At 51.3% G+C, this 24,614-nt stretch overlaps 1 protein-coding gene across 6 annotated transcripts in view; it reads left to right on the forward strand.

The window, feature by feature from the left end:
- DOCK3 (dedicator of cytokinesis 3) overlaps positions 1-24,614 on the forward strand; it is a 597,238-nt gene extending 572,624 nt beyond the window's left edge. For 3 of the 6 annotated variants that reach the window (XM_030306883.1, XM_030306885.1, XM_030306886.1), the window contains 15 exons: positions 598-702; positions 4,809-4,950; positions 5,985-6,151; positions 6,295-6,381; positions 6,860-7,039; positions 7,674-7,757; positions 7,880-7,996; positions 9,938-10,059; positions 11,332-11,470; positions 11,993-12,140; positions 15,916-16,034; positions 17,166-17,253; positions 21,035-21,157; positions 21,685-21,767; positions 22,545-24,614. In XM_030306883.1, coding sequence (XP_030162743.1) covers positions 598-702; positions 4,809-4,950; positions 5,985-6,151; positions 6,295-6,381; positions 6,860-7,039; positions 7,674-7,757; positions 7,880-7,996; positions 9,938-10,059; positions 11,332-11,470; positions 11,993-12,140; positions 15,916-16,034; positions 17,166-17,253; positions 21,035-21,157; positions 21,685-21,767; positions 22,545-23,054 — 2,214 coding nt within the window. In that variant the 3' untranslated portion in view covers positions 23,055-24,614. The remainder of the gene's footprint in view (positions 1-597; positions 703-4,808; positions 4,951-5,984; positions 6,152-6,294; positions 6,382-6,859; positions 7,040-7,673; positions 7,758-7,879; positions 7,997-9,937; positions 10,060-11,331; positions 11,471-11,992; positions 12,141-15,915; positions 16,035-17,165; positions 17,254-21,034; positions 21,158-21,684; positions 21,768-22,544) is intronic. The other 3 variants (XM_030306884.1, XM_030306887.1, XM_030306888.1) reach the window with 3 other exon arrangements.

Raw genomic sequence — 24,614 nt, forward strand, 5'->3', positions numbered from 1 at the left:
GCCAATACTAAGAAACTTACTGATGTTGGTAAAAATCATAGATATTGGTTCAACTTTCAAAGTTTAAAATCTCCTAAATTGGAACCAGTACCAGTGATGCTGGCAACTGAGACTTTCTCACTGTGATTATTAGCATCTTTAGTCCGATGATAGATGAGCAAGAGCAATGCAGTTAGACTGATGGAAAATGGTGCTGAGAATAGCTGTTAGCCACCAATTAACTAACATGAGCTAGAAGTCATTTGGTGTAATGAGTATCAGTCAAAAACAGAAATCCCTGGGCAAAAAAAATTTCATGTTAAACCTGTGCCCCCTGAAAGTTCAGGAAGCCTGGATCTGTATCAGGTTGGGCCCACCCACTGGGTAGGACATTATGAGCACTGGGCTGCTGTCCCCACCCTACCATCAGAGGATGATGGAAGAGGAGGGTTTCCTCTTCCATTATGAGGCAACCTGGGGAGATGCTGACCATGGCTAGGGGCTCACTTCTCACACAGTCTTTCCAAAAGACAGTGTCTACTTGGACCTGAGAGAACTTGCTTTGCACACCAGTAGCAGTCAGGCCAACCTAAAGGCAGCTGCCTTTCTTGTTCACAGAAAATGGAGGCCAGCTACTATGACAACATCATGGAGCAGCAACGCCTGGAGCCTGAGTTCTTTCGGGTCGGCTTCTATGGCAGGAAGTTTCCTTTCTTCCTTCGGGTGAGTTCATTCAGGTAGTCACAAGAACTTATATTTTACACAGTAATTCATTTATAACCTGTTTTTTATCTTTTCCCCTGTTCTACTGAATACTACTTTTTGAAGGACTAACTAGTCAACAAAAAGCTTTTGGCTTTACTTGATTGGACTGGCTCCCAACTTTAGATTTTGTTTTACTCTGCTGTACTATTTTGTAGCTACCTGGAATATACAAGGGTGACTTTCTTACCAAATCAACCAAATTCCTGCAGGAAATGACCAGGGTCTGAGAATGACCCATAGGTATGTCTAGAAGCCTTCCAATTTATAGTTCCAATGCCTGTAATCCTCCATTGTGACTATTTTTAGCCAAATAGGACACCAGTACAACCCTGACCTAAACAGGATGCTGGCCTGTTGGGCTTTGTCATTTAAGATGATGGCTCTACACCAGGCTGCACTGTATGCTCTGTAGCCAGGATTGAGAACCTGTTGATTTCAGAGAAGCTTGTGAGCTGTCAAATGGGATCTGGCTATGGAAAGCCTTTTACTGGCAGCCAGTTCTCTATCCCCGGATGGTGAAAGCCATTTCTCCCACCTGGAAGGCTGAGGTGGGATACCAACAGAGAAGGAATGACTGACTATAGACATACTGACACCAGCTGAACAGTTGTGATTCTCTTCTTTATTCCACATAAGCCAGAGGCTCCAGGAAAAGTCAGTCTGGGCTTGTAGGCTGCAGCCCATAGGGATTCATCATTCTCAGGGGACCTAAAAGAAGCTGTGCTGATGAAGGGGCCTTGGGCTGCAGTTGGGACCTAACACTAGCTCTGACTGTCCCCAGTCCCAATATCTTACTAATGTTCCATGTTTACAAGTCTCAACCAGCAGCTGGGAAAGTTCATAGAGTCCCTTTGATATGTTTGGGATCCTGTCTTGTTGGAAAAATTCCTTTCGTCAGTGAGCAATGATGAGCTTGGTATCACATCACAGGTCAGTTGGGCTTAGTGGCTCCTTTAAAAAAAAAAAGCCAGGGGCGCCTGGGTGGCTTGGTCGGTTAAGTGTCCGACTTCGGCTCAGGTCATGATCTCACCGTCCGTGAGTTCAAGCCCCGCGTTGGGCTCTGTGCTGACCGCTCAGAGCCTGCAGCCTGTTTCAGATTCTGTGTTTCCCTCTCTTTCTGCCCCTCCCCTGTTCATGCTCTGTCTCTCTCTGTCTCAAAAATAAATAAACATTAAAAAAAAATTTTTTAATAAAAAATAAAAAAATTTAAAAAAAAGCCAGTCTGCTAGCAAGAGTCCAAGCTAACCACATTTTAGGTGGTAGGGCAGATCAACTTTCACATTTCCTAGGCAGTAATCATTCTAGGTGAAAAAGAAAATTGTCTTCTGCAGGAACTAGTAACACTGACAGGGCTAGCAAGTACACTGCACCTAATTGTGACCTGCAGGAAGGCTCCAATTCCAGTCCACAGGAATGTTTCTAGCAGCAGAATGTGAATGAGGAGAGGGTCTCCTCAGGAGGACCAGACTTGACTTGTTCACTCTCTAGGGACCTTCCACTTCAGGCATCTCAGAAGTGGCATATTTGCTGCCCCCGCCAGCAGAGATTATACAAAAGCAATGGAAGTAGAGGTCAGCAGAAGAGAAAGAAGGAATTACACAAGAATAAGAAACCAAAAGCATCTCTATAAAGTCCTTAGACAAACTAATGATTCTGGCCTTGTAACTTCTTTCTCATTTTGTCTTTGCAAAGTACGCTTTATTACTATTTTATTCTCCTTGTTTAGTCCCACAATTTGTATATCATAAACCAGATTGTACTCTAAAACATCATTATTTTGGATACTACAAAATCAGGCCCTTGGTATCCTCATTTCTTTCCCCTTCAAACAGGAGTTCTCCATCGTGGTTTGCCCTGGCTTCCACCACTCATGCTTATGTCACAGGGTATATCAGTGTCTCAGGGTACTCAGAGCTTTCTAACAAGTAAGACCTGGCGTAGAACCTGCATCTGAGCCATCCAAATAATGCTTGCAGGCGACAGTCTGAATGTTCAAATGTGGTTTCAGCAGTGCCAGTAAGGGAGGAAGAATAACAATCGGTGTTAGGAAATGTCACCCATCAGTCCATCTCTGTCTCCACACAAGGGGCATTCCCTAGGAGCTGTGTTTCCTGCATGCAGATCCGCCTGGCCTAGCCACATGCTGCCTTCCCTTCCCTCCACTGCTCAGTTCATCTCTGGCAAATGTAGTAAGTCCCAGTAGAGGTAGCTGTTTGCCTGGTAAATGGCAAGGACAAAGTACAAAGCAGCAGCAGCCGGATCTGTCTCATGTGAGGATGCTGGGCATCCTCAACTTGAAACTGACAACCAGCATCAAGGTCAACACTATGTGCCTTCCTCCTGCTGGGCCTTCCCCAGAAGGCTAGGCTACTCCCTCACCTTCCTTGAACACATAGGCCATCTATTACTTTAGCTCTGTCAGCTTGGTTTCCCTGGACCATCTGCCTCTCTTGCTTTGCAAATGTGATTATCTACTAATCTGCACGGGGACAGGAAAACATCCAGCCTTCCCTTCTTGGGGGAATTTCTGTTTCTCTTTATTTGACCCAGGAACAGATACTGGTGAGGGTTGTACATTTCTGAGTTGATATGAAAAGACCAATTCTTTTAATTTTTTTTTTCAACGTTTATTTATTTTTGGGACAGAGAGAGACAGAGCATGAACGGGGGAGGGGCAGAGAGAGAGAGGGAGACACAGAATCGGAAACAGGCTCCAGGCTCTGAGCCATCAGCCCAGAGCCTGACACGGGGCTCGAACTCCCGGACCGCGAGATCGTGACCTGGCTGAAGTCGGATGCTTAACCGACTGCGCCACCCAGGCGCCCCTGAAAAGACCAATTCTTTACAATTATCTTCTTTGTCAATTCTGCTTATCAAGCAAGGGACTTAGAAATGTCTCTTGTCCTTTAACTATTGGTCTGTTCACTGGAGAGGCCAGCCTGCTCCTCCTGACCGTGACTTCCCTTCTGGTATTGTTTTTCCGTTCTGATTCATCCAGACATGTGGCCCAGCCTTAGCTGAGTTCTCCCATAGTAAGAGGAGAGGTGAAAAGGGGGCAGAAATTCTGTTCCAAAAGGTGTGAAGTCCTCCAGGACCTGGCCTATAATCATCCCTGTACCAGTAACCATATGGCTGGCCCTGTGGAACTTCTCTCTCTTCCTCTGAAGACATGCCAGGAGGGGCTGCCAGTGCCTGATGCAACTTTGTCAAAGTGGATCTAGTGAGGTAGTTGGGCAGGCAGACATATATCACCAGAGGGCTGGAGAAGTGTTCCATTCACTCGTGACCAGCTGTGAGGTAAGCATAGCAGGGTTGAGGGGGCCCTGTTTTACTGCAGCCCACTAGAAGAAAAACTGAGACCTAACCCAAACCAAATATGGTATTAACAGGGTTTTAAGAAATGTGTAGTTAGGATGATGTCTATTTGTTCTGCTGACATAATTGCAAAGGAATTTACTGCCCATGTAGTAAATAATTACTGAATACCTACTAGACACTGAATAATGTTTGGACTGTTTGTTCCCACTAACCAAAGTGGCCCTTCAAAAGCATGCACTTGGTCACCCCCCTGTTAAGATTTATGTGGTGGCACCCCTGGAAATCATTCCTTGCAGGCATCTTCCTCACCCTCCCACCTCTCCACACACAACCTTTTCCTGTACAGGCTGTTGCTGCCCTGGTTGTCACTGTGCCCACATAGAGTACCCTTCCCCGCTCCTCCCTCAGAGCTGCCCAGGTGGGCCTTTCAGGACTCTTCTCAGGCATGGCCTTTTCTAAAATCCCACCCTTCACCTCTCACCCCTTCCTGGGTAAGGCGCCCTCCCTCCTTTGCTTCCTGCAACTTGTGCCCTGCCTCCCGGCTGCCACATCACAGTGCAAGTCTCCCTTTTTCTGTCCCTCTCCCTTCTGGATCATCATTTCCCTTTGGGCAGAGTCTGAGTGCTATGCCCCATGCCTGTCACAGGGGCTCCTAGGACATGCTTGTGACACAAGTAGCTATTGACACCCATGTGGAGGTGGGGGCTGTGGGCAAGGCATAGAGCATGCTCTCTTGTTTGTGGCAGAACAAAGAATACGTGTGCCGGGGCCATGACTACGAGAGGCTGGAGGCCTTCCAGCAGAGGATGCTCAGCGAGTTCCCACAGGCGGTCGCCATGCAGCACCCCAACCACCCTGATGATGCCATCCTGCAGTGTGATGCCCAGTGTATCTTTCTATGCTTGGCGAGGGAAGGCGGGCTGGGGTCCTGGGAGGTGAGGCCCACCCAGTCAGCTGCCCCTATGCTATGTTGTTGGTCTTACAGGCTAAGTTACCCATAAGTCCTGAACAGAATATGTCCTCATCACTGAACCCACACTTAGCAGGACCCTCATGCAGCCTCGTACAGAAGAAGCATGGCATGCCCTTAGCTGTGGGTGCCTGAAGCAGGGCTTCTGCGGGACCTTCATCCCTCAGGCTGGGCTGCTACCATCACCTAAGTCCCTACCTGGCCCTGTGAAGGACCTGCCTAGGCATCCAGAAGCAGGCACTGTACAGGGTAATTGGGGATCCCACCAGAACTCTTGCCACAGGGATAACTACCATTTCTATCCCCTGCTCCACTCCTGTGTGCATCTGTTATTATCCCTAGTCTTTGTCAGGAGGACTGAGGTACAGCCCTGGGAGTGGGTATGGAGGGTATGGGGAAGGAGATGGAGAGTGCCTGTGTTTTTAGTGGTACTTGGAAGTGTGGATACAAATACTGGCCTCCCCCTCATCCCCCTCACACAGCTTCCTTGGAGACCTCATGACAGTCACCATGACTGTAAGCTTGTTCCAGGGAGGGAGAACAGGTGGACTCCCATGTTATCTCTCTACAAAGACCCCAAATAGTATTCTTATTAAAAGATTGTTCTGCAGTAAATACAGTTTACCTACATTGGGCAGGCTTAGGCCTTTGCAACTTTCTTGCTCCTGCGGTGTGGCCACCTGCGTTCTTCTGACCCCTTTCCCTTCTTTCTTGGCTGTTGACATCTCACCTTGGCTGAGTGCTCAGAAGGCTCAATGCTAGAGCGGGAAGAGGGTGCAGATAGGGAAATCTGGTCTAACTGTGCCTGAGTCTGCGCAAGGGTCCTGCTCCTTGCTGCTGCCAGGAGGGAACAGGGGCTATGGGGCTCTTTTCTCCTTTGGGTGATGACAGGGGTCAGTATTCAGATCCATCCCTTGGGCAAGTCTGGGTTTCCCCTTCACTTCCTGCCCAGACTTGCAGATCTATGCGGTGACGCCCATTCCAGATTATGTGGATGTCCTTCAAATGGATAGGGTCCCAGATCGCGTCAAGAGCTTCTACCGTGTCAACAATGTGAGGAAGTTCCGGTATGACAGGCCTTTTCACAAAGGCCCCAAGGACAAGGAGAATGAATTCAAGGTGAACAACAGTGGGAAAGTAGGGGCAGTGGGGCCAGGGGCAAGCCCCACTTTCTCAGGATCTTGTCCCTGTCTCATCCCTCAAGCAGGCAGGTATGGAAGAAATTGCTTAATGGCCTGTCCCTGTCTGTGCCATCCTTACAGAGCCTGTGGATCGAGCGTACCACACTGACCCTCACCCACAGCTTGCCTGGCATCTCTCGGTGGTTCGAAGTGGAGAGGAGGGAACTGGTGAGACACGTTTTGGATGGAGCTGATCTTCACAGCTGCTCCCTCAGCCCTGGCTCTAGGGACCTTTCTCTAAGGACCAAAGACAGAAAGAGAGCTTCGGCCAACTGCCTGGCCTAGACTGCCACAGGCCAATCCTGTGTCAGAAGCTTTGTACATCTTCTCCCTTTTAATCCTGACAACACCAGGGGAGCAGATATTTTTAATCTCCCAATTTACAAATGTGGAAACTATTCTCTGAGGTTCAGGAAGTCAGAGCTCTCTGACTTTAAAACTGATGTTCTTCACTCTTTACTATACTTCTAAGTGCCTAAAAATCAGAAGAGAACATTTGAAAGGGGTCAGGGAGTCTTAAGTCCACAGGAACAAGGGTGAGAATCAGCATCACTGGCCTTAGATCCCTGTTCTCAGGATCATTATGAAGAAGGGGTTGTTATCATGCCTGGGACAACATTGTGTGCCCTGTGCCCTGTGCCCTCAGGTGGAGGTGAGCCCTCTGGAGAATGCCATCCAAGTGGTTGAGAACAAGAACCAGGAACTACGGGCCCTGATTAGCCAGTATCAACACAGACAGGCACATGGCAACATCAATCTGCTCAGCATGTGCCTGAATGGCGTCATCGATGCCGCTGTCAATGGAGGTGTCGCAAGATACCAAGAGGTGAGCTGGGCCCTGGACCAAACCCACAACAGGCAGCCTTGCTGAGAAGGTGGTTCTCAGGCTCCTCTCCTTGAGACCCCATCCTTCTAGGGCAGCCTTCCCAGCTAGCCCTCCCTTAGCTGTGCCTCAGCCGACTGGAGGATGGTCCCGGGCATGAGGCTCACTACCACTCCTCGTTTCTGTGGCATGGCTCTCCTATGGGACAGTCTCTTCTTTTTTATTCTCTGAACTCTGACAGATGAGTAATCCATCTGATTAGGGAAGGATGTTAAATGGCCTCCAAGAGGAGCCCTGGAGCCCAGCCCTTCACAAGAAGCAAGTTGTGGGTTTCTAAGAGACTGAGCCCTACACCCTGGCCACCAGCCCTACCTGCCCTACCCAGACCATCAAAGCTCTGTGAGGGACTGGGACCAGTACCCAGGCTTAGATTATTTGACCACCTTCAGTCCTTCTTAGATGCAAAAAAACATACCTCTGATTGCAGGAGGTCCAAGCAGGCCAGGCTGGAGATGGTGTGTATACCTGTGAGGAGTCAGGACCTTCCTTTCAAATGGTACCTTAGACTTACACTTCCTGGGTCCCCTCTAAGGGGTAGTCCTGGGAAGTCTTCCTGATTGAGCCTTTCCTTTCTCAGGCCTTCTTTGACAAAGATTATATCGCCAAGCACCCAGGAGATGCAGAGAAGATCACCCAGCTCAAGGAGCTCATGCAGGAGCAGGTATGTCTTACAGGGCTTAGAGGCCAGTGGCCACGAGGGAAAAGCTATGCACCACAGGATGGCTGCAGTTGTCAAGGTCCACTCCCTGACTTGCAGAGTGGCCTTATCTGTCACCCTAATAGGTCCATGTCCTTGGAGTTGGGCTCGCAGTTCATGAGAAGTTTGTGCACCCAGAGATGCGCCCTCTGCATAAGAAGCTAATTGATCAGTTCCAGATGATGCGGGCCAGCCTCTACCATGTAAGCTGATCCCTGTCATGCCCCTGCTGCCGTAGAACCAGATGCCATTCCCTGCAGACTGTGCAACAAGCCAAAGGAAAGGGTGGGGGGAATGTGAAGGAAAAGCTGTCCCCACCACAGAGGGGCAAGAGGCAGAGGTGAGTGTTCTATCCAGGGGAAGGATGCCCAGGATCCCCTCACGCACTCCCCTCCCTGAGGAGGAGTCAGATTCAAGGGCAAAGAATGTTTTTCAAGGTACTGTGCTGGTGAAGAGAGGTTTTCACATGAGGAAGAAAAGAGCTAAATTATGTTATCCACATGTAGATATCTCTTTGGAGATATTTTTCATCCCAAGAACCTACAGAGGTAAGACATAGCTTGAGCCAGCCCTCTCTCCCCATCTCCCTCTTTTCCCTCTTTCCCTTGCCATCTTCATGCCCTCTTGCTCCAGAAGTTCTCCCGACTCTGACCTGGCTCTTGGGCTTCAACAGCAGGGTAGGCCCAAAGACGGATTCACACAAGCAAAAGCAGAGCCTGTATTCCAGGACTAGTTTCCCCTCAGCAGTCTCGCAGGGAATGCTGGCTGGCAGAGAACAGGGCCCAGGTGGTCTTGAAACCCCTGTTTATGTGCCCTCACCCCATTTTCAACAATAAAGCTGACTCCAGGTGTTTCGAGAGAAACCTATCTGCTAAATAGTCTGGGTGCCAGATCTCAAGAGGTGTGAACCTTATTATCTGCGACAAGGAAAATAGAGCTGTTTGGTGTTAGGCAAGGCCATCTCGGACAAGAGGCTCCTCTTCAGGGATAATCACTGGCCCTAGAGAGGCTGGACCACTCAGACTCAGTGGCCTAACCTGTTGGGGTTGACTTGCCTTGTTCTTGATGCTGGTGGCCCCCAGTGCATGTCTCAACCATTCCTGCCCAGTTGTAGATAGCATGGACTCCAAAAAGAGAAAAAGAAGCTTGTCTGTAGTTTGAGAAGTGGGCACATTTTTCAGAGGAAAGCCTATAGGGCCTGAAATTTCTCCTTTCTGTAATGATCTTCCCATGGTATTTCAGGGTGAAACATGCAGAGAAAGTGAAAGTCTTTTGTGTTTCTACCTTAAAATTAAAATATCCATTTAGTGAAGAACTTGGGTAGTGTCACTAAATCTAATGGGTATTCTATTACCTCTCATTCTTGGTTAGTCTCTGCTATGTGCGAACTTTCTCATCACCACAAGTGACCCAAGCAGGCTAGAGCCTGACCACTAGAACAGGAGATGTTCTCTGCCATGCAAAGCTGTTGGGTCACTTTAGCAAAGATCACAAAATACTCACCCGCATACATCAAGGTCTCCAGGACACACATGGAGGTGTCCTCTCCAGTTTACCCTTCTTTTTCATTTCAGCGTGTTTTGGGAGAAGGGCATGGAAAACCTGCTGCTTCTTTAGGCCAAGCTCAGAAATATCCCCTGCAGGACTTAGGGCCCACATCAGGATTCTACATCGTTTGTCCCCATAAACTGTGTCACAGGCAACTTAACCCAGGACACTGAGAGTTGGGCCATTTAGCAGTCCAGTAAACCCAACCCCAGTCCTTATGTAAACTGACTGGCAGCTGTTAATCAACTCCTCTTCTCCTGCTTCTCAGCTCTTAGTCCACTTATTCTATACCAAGAATGCCTCACTCCTGTGAACTCAGAGCAACTTCAGCCTTTTCCAGATGTGTTCTCTTAGTAGGGTCAACCCAAGGCCTCTCAGCCTCTGGTCTAGACTCCAGTGCAGTCAGGAGAGTGTTTTAGTCATGAAGGGGCCATTGCCCAAAAGAAGTCAGCAATTCAGGTTCTGCCAAAAGTATCTGATTCTTTTTCTTTTTACATTCTTCTTTTACATTTTTACCACTAGCCAGCCCTTCCCTCTCACCCCTTAATTACTTATTCATTGTTTACTCTGATGAAGGGACATTCATTTCTCAACAGGAGTTTCCGGGTTTGGACAAGCTAAGTCCTGCATGTTCAGGCACCAGCACCCCACGGGGAAATGTCCTAGCATCCCATAGTCCCATGAGCCCTGAGAGCATCAAGATGACCCACCGGCACAGGTACGGCCTTAGAGCTGGGGAGGGTCCCCTCCATGGAGGTAAGTCTGGATGTCAGAGGTCAGAGCAAGAAAGCCTGAAATAGTAGGTGTGTGTATTCACTCACATACCCTCTGACCCATGCATACCTCAAACACACAGCTCTTGCCATAAGACCCATGGTCACATCCAGTCATCCTGGGAGAGAGAGAAGTGTACATGGTACTGTGAGAACATAGAGGAGGGGGCATTTGGGGTAGGTCTTGAAGGATAAGTAGAAGTTTGTGAGGCAGAAATGGGATGGGGTTAGGAGGGTGATAGAACAAGATCCAGGCAAAGAGACTAACGTATGCAGGCATCTCAAGATGTGAACAAGCCAGCCTGGTCAGCCCTACCAGCAGAGTCTTGTGGCTGGAGTACAGGATTCCAGGGCATGGAAGAGGGCCAGTTCCAGCTCTAAATGGGCCATGTTCATTCAGGCCTTTGGACTTGATCCCAAGGGGAATGAGGATCACCAGTCAGTTTAAGGGAGAGAATGACATGGTGATGTGGAAAAACATCAAGGTGTCCCTACTCTGAACTCAGGAGTCCTGGTCTGTCTGGGCTCAACTGAAGATACTCCAAGCCTCCAGGGCAGGAAGGCCAGATCAGAGGAGGAACCAGGGAGAGGAGCCCCTTACTTGGGTTTGTTTTCCAATGTAAGTAGTAAGTTAGCACAGAGTGGGCCTCTATAAATAAGAAGGAATGAATGAAAAGGACTGCCTACTATTGATAGAGGAGGGTATTGATGAGCCTGTGACCACAGATGTGGGAGGAAGTCAACAGATGGTTCCTAGCCAGCTATTTTGACAGCTTCCTCATACCAGGAAGATACCCCTGGCCTAGGAGCCTAGGAGCAAATCCCAGCAGGGGGTGGCTACTGGCTCAGAGTAACATCGAATGGGAAGGGGACCTGGAATCCTTGACCTGATTGAGCATATCACTTTCATCCCTCCTAACTGAAAAACTATTTATATAATCAGATGGAGTGGCCATAAACCATTTAACTCCAAATAGAGACTTTGCCAGCCTACCATTGGCCCTGCCAGAACAGGGGCCCCTGAGCAGCAGGCAGGGATTCAGGACTGCCCCAGGCCTCAAATGGGTATAAGCATTAACTCTGAAACCCTCTAAACTAGTGTCATCTGAGGCTAGGGGTGACTGTTTCACACACACCCTTACACTGTCCCCCTACCACCTAGCAAGGTTTCTCAGCTCCCCGCCTGACTCCTCCCTATCTCCCACTCTTGTTCGCAGCCCCATGAACTTGATGGGCACAGGTCGCCATTCGTCATCCTCTCTCTCCTCACATGCATCTAGCGAAGCAGGAAACGTGGTGGTTCTGGGTGACAGCTCCATGGGCGAGGCTCCCGAGGATCTATACCACCATATGCAGGTACCAGAGCTGTCCAAGGAGTGTGGGCGAGAGCACCGTACCTGGAGGACTCGCCTCTCTGCTGGCTGATTTGGTCTGAGGGCTCATACCCCTGCCTAGTTCTCTAGTTTCTGAAATCAGAATACCCAGAGCCAGTAAAACTGCCTTCCCTCCACTCCATCCCATGTCAATAAAGTTCCCAGGCATTACTTTCCAAGAAGGAAATCTAGCTTCAGTCATGATTGCTCTTAGAGATCCCATGGGAAAGATCCTCTGCCAAATTGCCTTCCTTCCTGGCATTTCTGATGGCTAAGTCCTGCATCCTATATGGGCACCACCATTAGAATCGACCCAACAGCCCTGCTCCATGGGTGGTGAGGGTGACCTGTGGTGCCAGCCACCATCCTGGCCCCCATCAGGACCCAGGGTACCTCATCAGACACTGGGTCTGGGCACCTCATGGCATGAAGAAGCCAACTCTGGGCCAGTCCTACAATCCTGGCCATTCAGACCTCTATCCTGCTGATTTTTCTCCCTTTGCAGCTCGCGTATCCCAACCCCAGGTACCAGGGCTCAATCACCAACGTCTCTGTTCTGTCCTCGTCCCAGGCAAGCCCTTCTTCCTCCAGCCTGAGTTCCACTCACTCAGCACCATCCCAGATGATTACCTCTGCCCCTTCCAGTGCCCGAGGTAAGGAGGGCAGGGCGCTGCTTGCAGAAGGGAGGAGAAGGCCTCATGAGCCCCACTTGTCCTCCTCTCATCTGTGGCTCTGTCTTTGAAAGCGGCCCTGTGACTTAGAGAATGTTCCCCTTTTAGCACTAGGGACTCAAGGGTTCCCAGCTCAGCAGTCTCTCTGTCTGGCTTCAGACCCTGCCCTGAGTAGCAGTTATAGCTACCCTACCACAGAGGTGGCTGGCTGTCGCATCTCCACCTCAGTAAGAGGACATGTGGCCCAGGAGAAAGCTCAGTTCTTTTCCATTGAAACATTTGCAAGAATAAAAATCAAAGTTAAGGCAACAATGAGTCTTATCTTGAGGAACTGAGGATGAATGCACAGTATGAAAATTAAATTTGAAGGCTAAACTTAACCCTGGAAAATATTATTCTAAAAAAGAACAGCAACCAAAAAGACCTTGTCAGCTAAGAAAGGCGTAATCAGGAGAGATGGCTCTGTGAAAAGCTATTTACTTTGCCAGTTATTGCCTGATTTCTTATTCATTGGCTCAATATTGTTTTCTGAGCCAGCATCTTTTTCACAATCTGATGCTAGTTCTCAGTGAAATTTGATTCTCCACCCTTTTAGACAGAAGCATTTGCAGTGGGATGGCAATCAGCTATAGTGACTAGGATCTAGTGCTTCTCAGGGTGGTTGTGCAGGATGGCAACAGAAAGGAGTGGTCTGAGCTCACCAGGCGGTCACTGGCTATTGCTTCCAGGCTTGCAGTCTCTCATGAGCTTGCAGTCAGATGTCACCTGAGGCTGGAATCATCTAAAGGTTCAGCTAGGCTGCATATCCAAAATGGCAGCTGGCAGCTCAGCTGGGACTGTCCACCAGAGTCGCTTTGGAGGGTCTTTACTTGTACCTCGGGCTTCTCACAGCATGCAGCTGACTTTTCTCAGAACAGGCATTCTAAGGTACCCAGGCAGAAGTTGCAAGGCTTCTTATTACCCAGCCTTGGAAACCCATAATGGTCCTTTTGCCACATTCTGTCAACTAGTCAAGTCACTAAGGCCAACCTAGAGACCAAGGTGGGGAATGAGACTGCACCTCATGATGTGAAGAGTGGCATGTGTGTTTTTGAAGGGAAGGCATTGGTGGTTGCCATCTCTGGAGACAAGCTATCACAGGGGCCAAACTCCAGGATAGCATATAGAGAAAGGCTGACAGAAGCCCCTTCCCTTTCTGGAGTAGACATTAAGTACAAAAGTAAACATTCCCAACGCTGGGAATGGTGATGAGTGCAGAGGCAGCTAAGAAGGAGCAGGAATTCACTTCTAGGCTACACCATCCATGCAATCCATGTGCAAGCCTATCTGGAGAAAACCATAGGCCAGTATGTAGCATACCAGCAGTAGGCCCTGTGAGAGAAGATGGAGAGAGATCTGGAATCGCAGAGGAAGACTGCTTTTTCAGATAGATGTGGTAGATGCAGTAGGAGATGCACTGGGGGCATGGAGGGAAGGGAGAAGTCTGCTCTTTTTTCTGGTTGTTACGGGTAAAGGGAAGGCTTTTATGGAGAAGGTATTCTGGAGAGTCCTTTGCATTGGAGTCCCCTCCCCCACACCCAAGAGTAGTCATGACACCAGTGGCCTTCCTCACCAAGCCCATTGACACTCTCTGCTGTGGTCCCTGTTGAAATCTTCCAGAAGGCCTGCAAGGCACAGTCTATACTCCTGTAAGTAGGCAGCTCCCCCTAATGGTCAAAAGACTGAGTGGAGCTAGGAAACCTGGAGATTCTGATTGATCCTCCTTGAATACCTCAGTCATGCTGGGACATAGCCTCCCTTGGGTTTACCAGACTACAACTCAAGCAGTTCAAAAGTCCTGTGACACCAAAGCCCTTGTGGTATTTAAATGTTTTAATGAAAAGTAACCGTCATTCTCTGCTACCATGGGATTGGCTGCCCAGGGCTGAGGGCAGTGAGAGAAAAGTGAAGTGGCAGAATTGGAAAACTTGGCAGTAGCACAAAGCACCTCTCTGTTATAGCACAAGAGGGGCCTCCATCACATGGATTCAGATCCTCAGCACAGCATCTGGGGCCTTCAGGCTACTGTCCCTCCATCCTAGCACCCCTGACATGTATCAGCACATGGAGTATGCAGATGTGGGGTTGGCCTGGTGAGCCAGGCTGTGAGTTCTGTGAGGTCAGGGACCATGGCCAGCCTGAGTTAGGCAGTGTGCCATGTTCCAACCACGTGCCTGGTGTGGAATGGGTGTTAGGTTGGAGTTTGATGTAACTGGATTAGTGTAAAGGTGCATGTCTCTTTCTGTGCACACTAAGTAAAAGGGTCCTGTCCAGAGCTGTGGCTGGCAGGGCTCAGGGAGCATTCAGTTTCTTGCTGGGAAGGCACTATAGAAATCATTGCAATTAAGAACTCTTTTCCATTTTTCTCTAAACAGCCATTACTGATTTTTATTATACTGACTTCTTCAAGATATTTAAGGCTCATCTTCTTGGTCTAAAATGAGTGCAAGAGGAATGTCGCAGCTTCCTGGGGAAGCTGACTGCAAAGACCTATTTTAGTTGTGCTCTGACAGTGCCTTCATGGCATAGTCAAAGGAAAGCCCCAGGGACCCTGGGTTTCAAGGACACAGAGCCTCCAGAGCTGCAGGTTCACTTCTCAGATGGAGCCCTTGGACTCTCTAGCTTCACTAACAGCACGCCACAGAGGGGTTTCAACCACTTGAGCCAGCCAGAGGCTGCCCATGGGCTAGTTTCTCATGGACATGCTGGTGTCTGGAACGAGTGGTGCACATCTGGAGGGCCTTCCAAATGATCCATTCCCAAAGAAAGTCAGAAAGCTGTTCTATTACTGTGGAAGGTACCCTCAAGAACCATAGGCTGACAGGTTCCTGAAGACCTATAGCTATGGCCTGCATTGATGGGGACTGGACCACCACATCTGCTGAGGTCTGGCCTCTGTAACAGCCCCTCAGGCCAGAGGATATCACCACAGAAGCCTCACAAAAGAAAAGCAGGAACCAAGTCAACTCAAGAGCCTGGCTTAAAGCCCCACAACTCCCAGACTAGCTCCCATATGACCCCCAAGTTCACTGAAGGGCAAGTCTCAGAGAGAGAAACTCTGGAGAGCCACCTGTGTGTAGGGCCCTGGGCCCCCAGCCAGCCTGGCTCTGGAGCTATGGTAGGACAGCAAGGAAAGCAGAGGCCAGGCTCTGGAGGCCTTGAATATGGGAAGGAGAAGCCTTTGGGCAAAGGTGATAGGGGGTCAGCTGAGAACAGAGCCAGTTGATATCTGGAAACGGTAAGTGTGGGGAGACATAATGCGTCAAGTAAGAACCATGCCACTATGTTATCTCAGTGTCTCTGTCTCTGTGTGATGGCTCCATTACAAGCTGGCCTGTGCCCATGCCTGGGCCCCCTGAAAGAGCCCAGCATCCAGGTCACCCCATATCCCAAGAGCGCTGGGTGCAGGGGGCCCTTTGAGGCCCAGCTCCTGTCCTCGGTTCTCATGATCTGCCTCTAAGCATCGTGAGGGGGCTCTATCAGTGGGCCTGCATTGCCCCAGTCTGCAGTATGCCCACCTCAGCTGGGATGTCAGGTGCGGCCCCACCACCATCTCACCAGCGGGCTCTGCTTCATCCCTCCTGTGCTTGCTGAGCTCATCCTCACCCCAGCTGCAAGGGGACACCTACCCTGGTTCCCTGGCCCCAAGGATGCTTGCCCGCTGGGCCTTCCATCTGTGGCTTGTCATCTGTGCGTGATTGTTCTCACTTGGTTACAGGCTCTCCCTCTCTGCCAGATAAGTACCGCCACGCCCGGGAAATGATGTTGCTGCTGCCCACACACCGGGACCGCCCAAGCAGTGCCATGTATCCAGCAGCCATCCTGGAGAACGGACAGGTAGTGGACCCAGACTGCCCTCTGCTGCAAGTATGGCGGCCTGGGCTGCCCTCATTGCATCTGCTAGGCTTTCTATATTGCCCTGTGTGCCTCCTTCATTCTGCCATAAGACCCTCAGAAGGCTGCTGGGTGCCCACTCTGGACAGGACTGCAGTGGCTCTGAGGATCAGCAATCCAGATGGAGTGGACCTGTAGGAAGAATGCTGGCGGGTTAGAGCCACAGTTGCTTGTGTGGCTGTCCTTCTTGCCAACCCATTGCTTGTACAGCTTCCTGGACTCCTTATCCATAAACAGTCTAGCAGAGGAACCTCATTCTTTCTTATCCTGAGAAGGCAGTGGTGGACATGGGTCTGGAGGATGGTCTTCCTCCCTGTGTGTGTGAAGGGCATCCTCACTGAGACAGACTCTGCCTCTTTCATCCATCCATCTATCTGAAGCCCCTCATTGCCTCTTGAGGCTACTCTCTCCACCATTTGCACAGCTCTCTGGATGTCCTACCTGGGGGCCTTGAACAAAGAGATGTGGGGATTAACTCCTTCCTGTGCCCAATCTGCCTGCCCTTCTATCAGAGTCCATGAAAATCACCTCCAAGCAACTGTTACCTCAGCTGTACTTCCTTGTGCCTGATCAGCCCTGCCAGGTAGAGGGAGCAGGCCTGCTTGGCAGCTGCCCATCAGAACAGTGAGTCCTGTCCGTGACTTTCTAGGCTTGAGTGCTGCCCTTTGCCTTATCCACATTGCTAACTTGGGCTTGTGCAAGGATCTCCAGGAGGCCAAGCCTGCCAGTGCTGAGGGGTAGAGGGGTGCCTCAGTCCTTTCTGCCAATGGGTCTCCCTGTCAGGACAGAGGGATACAGTTAGATACCCTCAGGTGCCTATGTCCTTTTTCTTGGCCATGTACAAGACAGCTTGGAGCCCAGCCAGGCATTGTAGGGAGGTGCCTCCAATGTTGACATGGCAGCACTCAGAGCCAGATAGCGAGGGACAGTCTTCCTATGGCTGAGCATGATCGGTACCACTGCTTTGATTTCCCTGTCTTCTCTTAATATGATCTGGCTCCTGGGCCCATAGCTCTGCCTCCTGAGGTGTACCTGGTTGTTTTCACCATCTTTGATATTTTTCTCCCCCCTCAGCTGCCAAATTTCCAGCGGGCCCTGTTCCAGCAAGTGGTCGGATCCTGCAAACCCTGCAGTGATCCCAATCTGTCTGTGGCTGAAAAAGGTATTGTTCCCCTTTCCAGGTGGCCTTCCCCCATGTCTGTCCCCATCCTGAGTGTCTGACTCTTGTCCCTGAGCACCAACTGGCCAAGGCTGTGCCACACTCCAACACCCAGGCCTGTTTGTGTGTCCAGAGTCCTGACCAACTCCTGTGCTCATTGTTTAACCCATGTCCGGTTTGATGCTAAGTTTGGATCCTGTTAGTTTATGTATCTCTCTCCCAAGGGCCCACCTTCAGAGAGGCCCCAGCTCCTACCTGCCCTGAGCCCACCTTTATGGAAACTCAGGCTGCTGTGTTCAGACTGTTGGGCTTCTCCCAACCAGCTCCAGGATTTGGCAAGCCTGATGGCCCCTTTGGTCACTCTCAACTTGGGCCCTCAGGGACCTCTCCTTATTGCTCAGAATAGGCCTGTGGCTGAGCAAGCTCCTAGAAGAATGGGAAGGACAGACCATGGCAAAGTGAATTTCCCAGAGACAGTCCTCTCCAAGGAAGCCCTAGGTACTCTGAGTTGAGTCCTCCTGCAGCCACTCTGGCCAGCAAGTGGCCAGCTGCTATGAGTCTATCTTATTAGCAGGGATTGCAAGCCCATCAACTTGGGCATGAACCCGGGCAGTCCTTAGAACAGGGGATGTTTGGATAGTGGAGTTTTACCCTGTGTCCCGCTGCAACAAGCTAATGGAAGAACCAGACTTGGACCCTACATGACCCTGGCCCAAAGCCTCACACATGGAGATCTGACTTAATTTTAACACAAAGCAATACCTATATGAGGATTATGCTAGACCACCTGCCACCCAGAACCTGGCCCCATATCAGCCCCTCTCCCTGTAGTTTCCACTCCCTCTCCTTCATCTGGTGGAGCTTAGGGCAAATTCAGTCCCCAGGAATACAAGTTGCTGTCCCATCAGAACCTGTACCTCCAAAGCTGTCATCATGTTGTCATTGCACCTCCTCACCAAGTGCTGTCTACTGTCCCCACTGTCATTGTTCCTCCCTTGCTCACCACAGAGGACATGCCTCTGTGTCTTCTTTAAGGAGACCAGACACTGGGTCCACAACCTCAGTGGCTGGTAGGCATAGGTACCAGGTGCTCAACCACAAAGGATATGGAGATTCCCGCCGAAGATGACTTCCTAGCCTCAAGCCTGCACATCCCCAAAACATGCGGCTTACCTGGACCTTGCACCTATTCCCACAAAATAGAGTGCCATTTTGGCCTCAGGGGCCAAAATCCACAGTATCTTTTCTTCACCTGAGATGTGGGGCCATCTGAAAACTAGCCAAGAGCACAGAAGAGCTCAGAGCTCAAGTGGGTGCTGGTGGCCAGACCAGGACCCTATGCCAACCGGACAAAGAAGAACACCAGGCCTCAGACCAGGCTGCAGCAAGAAGCTGGACATGCCCATCCCCACGTGTGGGAAGGAAAGAGGCTGAGGCCACAGCAAGCATGTCCATGCCACAGTGCCAGTGTTTTGTGGGCAGCAAATAAGACATTTGCCTAGTGGGAACACACAGGCCAGAGTAGTGGCTCCCTAAGTCTCTTCCTGGATCCTCCAGGGCAGAAGCTATACATACTTATCACCATTCTCTTGTCATCAGGATCCTGAGTCCCATAAGGACTCTGCTTCTCACTTGTCATCTCTCTTTGCCAGGCAGTGACTCTCAGGCCAGTGCTGGACCTCCGTTCACAGAGACAGAGCAAGAAATGGCCAGGCCACAGTAGGGATTGCCCCCTTCTCCCAGGATAAGTCACTCCATCTTAGACTTTCCACTAGCCCCAGTGCATTTGTATCACATGGCAGAGGTCCATGGGCCTCATTGCTCACCAACATCAGTCTATAGGGTGAACTAGATGGTTCTGGATCACTGGAGTGGCTCAGGCAGGCACCCTTTGAAAAGCCCTGCAGCCTGCGAGCTTTTTTGCCCCATAACCTCACTGCCCGCAAGTTCCTGTGGGTTCTTGTGGGTGAATATCTGTGGCCCTGCAGTGAGAGCTTGGGCTGTCAGGACCCCTTTGGGGAAGCTGCCCAGACCCACCTCCAAGCTTCTTAATTCCTGAAATTCGGGGGCTTTTTTTTTTTTTTTTTTAGAACTTTTCTCTTTGGAGAGAGCAAGTTTCAGTGATGAGGACCCAGAAGCTCATGCCCCATCTTGAGGAGAGTCTGTGTGAGAATGGGCCTATCTTGTTCTTCAGTTGCCTCAGGCTCTCCAAGGAGGCCGTCTGGTGGAATCCACCTGGTGCTCATCAGATTCAGAATTCTTTCCTCCCTTTAGGCAACAGCTGAGTGCCTGCCCACCCAATCACTGCCACGCCCTCCCACCAGCCACCTGCCATCAGCCATCCCATGAGACTGAGCAGTCCTTAGAACTGAGGCTGTTCAGGTAGTAGAGTTCTACCTTGTGTTCTACTGCAAGCCCTTGAGTTCCTCACTAATGGGAAGGAAGGAGAAGGGCATAACTATCTTATCCCTGGACCACATGGGCCCAGCCCCTCCTGGCCACATCCTCCTTGAAGGCTAGACCCCAGCTCCTTCCTTTCCAGAACCTCTCTATTCCTTTAGGTGCTAGCATTTCCCGCTCAGTACCTGGCGCTGGAAGAGCACAAACCCCAGCCTCTTCGGGCACACTTGAGTTATAACTGCCTCAGAACAAAGCTAGGGGCTAGGTCTCTGAATTATGAGCTGCTTCCCTGCTGCTGATAGCCCAAAAGGGAGATTATGTTTGCCTAGCTCCATTAGAGAAAAGACACATTTCTTGTCAGTGGTATTTGGTCTCCAGGAGGAGTTGGCCAACAGTATTTATATGTCCCCTGCTGTTTCTGCAGAGTGGCACCTTCTAGCCCAAGATCCAGCCATTCTTCCTTTCCTCTCCTCTCCTGCAAAGTTGCTCACCTCAGCTGTGGCTGGGGGAGAGGTGTGAACGGACCAGTATTCTGGCGCTGGCCTCCTTCCTTGGCATAGATGGACACTCTGTTTCCCTTTGTCCAAGGCCCGCTCTACCCTGCATCCATAGCATGTGGATGCCAGGAACTGCGCCTCTCTGCAAGCCTAAAAGCACCCTCATTCCCACAGCCCTCCCTTTTCTTGGGAAGCCACGGGTGGAACCAGACCTGAGCCACAACTCTTGGGCTGTATACTCTTCCCTCCAGCAGGCACACCAGTCCTTGCCTGAAAACCCTTTGTGCATCCCAAATCCAGTCAGTAGGCAGAGAAGCAGTAGGGTGGGAACAGCTTGTATGTTACCAGAGGCCTTTTGGGGGGCAACTCCTGCCCACACCCTGGCTGTGCACTAGCTCTAGGATGGGGCAGTCTGTGCCTCCCGCCCCCTGTGCTCCCTGCTTTTCCTGTTAGGCCAGGGCAGTTGGAGAGCCCTGACCTGGCTCTGGTGAGGAGCTCTGTGGCCTGCATTCTGTCTGCATTCTGTCCCATCAGCCCGTTCCACTCTGCTCTGCTCACTTCTGTTCTCTGTCCTCTTCTGACAAATCCCGGAGGCTGCAGATGTTCACTCCTTGCTGCACTGTCTCTCAGCTTGCCTCACCCTGAGTACTCTTCAGACGTCAGTCCACTCTGCTGCTATCCTCTTAAGCAGCTTCTGTCCCTGGTCACTCTCCCCCATGGGCCACAGTGTCTCACGTGGCCAGTGTTTTTGGGGGGCTGACATGCCACTCACACATGTGCTGGCTACACAGTGCACACCTGGAGAAGCCATAGGCTGTAAGATGGGCTTCTCCCTGAGGATGGCTCAGAAGTAACCTCCCTTCATGCCATCTGTTTCCACCCTTCAGCAGTGCCAGCAGCCCCCAGCAGCTGGAGCCTGGATAGCGGAGCCCGAGAGGCCCAGCCCTTCCTGTCTGCCCACATGGGGCGCATCCTGGCCCCCCCAGTGCCTCCCCGAAGCCTGCTGCATGGTAAGAAGACCTCCAGCGGGTCCCCCAGATAGCCCCTGGTTTCAGACTCGACTCAGAGGCGAGGGTAGCAGCCCTCGAGACTAAGAAGATGGGCCGTTCTCTGGGCTGACTCAGCCAAGGAAGAAATATCCCCACCACAGGAAGAAGCCTGCTGGGCTTTGGGGTCGTGAGGTTTCCAAGTACAGCAGGTGAGCTCAGGAAGGCCTTCCCAACCAGGGGGGCTGAAGACAATGGAACAGACTGTGCTGGCCGGCTCCTCACCAGCCTGTCGGAGAGCTACAACTGCCTGTGGCCCACCGTTCCATGGGCTCGGCCGTACTTGACCTTCTTGACCTTCTGTGTGGCACAGGTGCCTTTTACTCCAGCAGCCTGTTTTGGAGAACTTCAGTGAAAAAAGAGGTTTTTCTGTGACCTTCAATGCTGAGGGGTGCCCAGGAGACTCTTCCCACAGCCGTGCAGTTGGAAGATGTGCCAGCACACAGCCCAAGAAAGCCCCAGCTAAGGCTCTTGTTCTATTCCCTTTGCAGGTCATTACTCCCTACACTTTGACGCCTTCCACCACCCCCTGGGTGACACCCCCCCGGCCCTGCCTGCCCGGACTCTGCGCAAGGTAATGTACTGAAGCAACAACCCCACAAGAGTGTGAAAGGAATCTTCTTGTCTGCTCTGGAATCTCCTGGGTCTACAAAAAGAACCACAGCCCTTCCGTGCTCCTCTGTCCCAGAGCAACCAGCCTGGCAGAAGCTGGGGGTGGCCAGAGCCACACTTGTGTTGCAGATGACCCATGTGTCCTGCAATCAATGCGATGGGGACAGGGAGGTCAGAGGGTCCTGGGGACAGCAACACACGAGTACCCTGAATGCGTCAGCAAGGGGCAGTGAGGGGCTTGGGGGCTCCCTGCTGACACCACTAGGTATCGATGCACTATAGTTCAAGAAGTGAAAAAACATTTCCATAGTAGATCAGAGAGCATTTTACACTAGAGGCCAGTCAAAAGCAAGAAACAGGAGGCAGCAAAGCCTTATGAAAACTCCTTTTCTGCATGTTGGAAAAGATAGACTCTGTCACAGATTTTAGCAACAGAATGCATTCATCTGGCCCATGTCCCCTGGGGTTCTTCCTGCTCTCTGCACTGGCCTGCCCACCCAGCCCTTCTGTCAGCACCCCAGAGCCACATGGGATATAAATGCCTAGCAGCCAGGCCAGGGCCAGTTTTGTCCACAGAAATGTAGCTGATTCTGGGGTTCCACTGGCTTGCTGGGAGGCAGCTGCTGAAGAAACAAATGTGTAGCCAATATGTGCGGGTACTTGGTCCTCTCTTCACCTAGTGGGCCAGCCCACCTGTCTGGAGAAAGGGATTCTAATATGCCCACCCTTTCCTTTGCAGTCTCCTCTCCACCCTATCCCAGCCTCCCCCACAAGCCCCCAGTCAGGTCTGGACGGCAGCAACTCTACACTGTCTGGCAGTGCCAGCAGCGGCGTGTCCTCCCTGAGCGAGAGTAACTTTGGGCACTCCTCAGAGGTCCCACCTCGAACTGACACCATGGACTCCATGCCGAGCCAGGCCTGGAATGCAGATGAAGATCTTGAGCCACCCTACCTCCCTGTCCACTACAGCCTCTCTGAGTCCGCCGTTCTGGACTCCATCAAGGCCCAGCCATGCCGAAGCCACTCAGCACCGGGGTGTGTCATCCCTCAGGACCCCATGGACCCACCTGCGCTGCCACCCAAGCCCTACCACACCCGCCTGCCAGCCCTGGAGCACGATGAAGGCGTGCTGCTACGTGAAGATGCTGACAGGCCTCGGGGCCTGCACCGCAAGGCCTCGCTGCCCCCAGGGAGCGCCAAGGAAGAGCAGGCCCGCATGGCCTGGGAACACGGCCGAGGGGAACAGTGAGGGGCAAGGAGGCGGCTGGGACGCCGCCCTCTGTGAGCAGCTTGCCCATCCACTCCAGGTCTGAAAAGCAAGTCCCCTCGCCAGGGAGCCAGAGAGGCCTGGCACTCAGGAGAGAACCACCCCGAGTCTACGTTCTACTGCCGTGAACTTGTGTGTTGCCATGTACAGAGGCCGCAGCAGCATGAAGGGTTGTGGCTTCTCTTTTTATTTCATTTTCTACGTTTCCATTCTATGGGTTTTCCTTTCTTTCCTTTGTGCAGTAGATGCTTTCTTCCTCCTGCAGTTCCAGACCACGTGGAGCTATATGGAGATATTGCACAGAGAGAATTGCTTTGCAGCTTTGCAGGGCCCAGGGGTAGGAGCTCCAGGCCCTCCCTCCAGGGCAGAGATGCACAGAAGAATGGAAATTGCACTAGGGACTTCTTCTGTTGCTGTCTGGACAGAAGAACTCATGGTTGTATTCAGGGATCGCAAGGACCACGTGGACTACATGTCACAGGTGGACAAGGGAGCTACAAGCCGTTTTGCACAAATGCCTACCCACCTGCCCACTCTTCCATCCAGGAGTGCGAGACTGAGGGGCTGCTTGAGCCAACCTGCCAGCTCAGGCATGTGACCTGGCCTAACTGCATGCCCAGGGCACACTGCCAAGCTTCCATGGGCCAGCCCTGTCTCTCACTCTACCTTGGATTTTTCCATCACTTTTATTTGACCATTTGCTCCCTTACATTCTCCATACACCTCATGCCCTGCAGGAGCCCCCTTGATGAATGGATCTGCAAAGGTTATCTCCCACCCTCTGCCCCCTGGCGCTTGTGTGGGGGTGTGGAGCCAGAGGCCCTAGCAACCTTCTTCCCCATGGCCCAGGAGGCCAAGTGTTGAGAGACAAGCTGGTATAGAGCGAGGCTGGGGTGTGGCAGGGGCCAGAAATCCTCTTTCAAAAGTGGCCAGAATGCCTGTCATCCAGTTCCTGAATCAGGGATTTTCAGCACTACCTCTGAGCAGTGGGGCTGGCTGCCCAGCCAGGCTTCCAGCCCTGAGGACTCGTGGTAAGGTTCAGCAAGCTTCTAGGTAAAGAGGGTGGGAGGAAGCCCCTCCTTTGGAAGCAGAGAGCCACACAGGTTGAATTATCCTCTCTCAAGTGGCCAACTGTAGCTCACCGCCCCCCCCCCTCCAAGCCCACGGGGACCACCACTCAGGGTTCAGGGTGGGCAGGAGGGCAGTTTCTCCAGCCTTCCCAGTCTTTTGGGCAGAGCGCAATGGTATCTTTATAGGAAACTTTTTCAGGTCAGGGCACGGATTTTTCTCTTGGGTTATTATTTGGGGGGGGGGGATAAGGTGGGGTGGTAATAGTATTTTACCAGGGTGCTTCTAAGTTACTTAAAAAAAAAAGTCTACAAAATTTTTTTTTCATTTGCATAAGTTCACAACTTTGATGGTCACAAGGCTGCCTTCTCCTTATTGAGCAGATGTGTTCTCCCCTAGTTCCTCTTCTGGCCAGGCCCTGGGCCCTAGACGTCCATCCTTTCCCCCACAGCCCACCTTCCCAAACAGACAAGG

Source organism: Lynx canadensis, chromosome A2 (assembly GCF_007474595.2).
Source record: "Lynx canadensis isolate LIC74 chromosome A2, mLynCan4.pri.v2, whole genome shotgun sequence".
In the NCBI taxonomy this organism is placed as follows: domain Eukaryota; kingdom Metazoa; phylum Chordata; class Mammalia; order Carnivora; family Felidae; genus Lynx; species Lynx canadensis.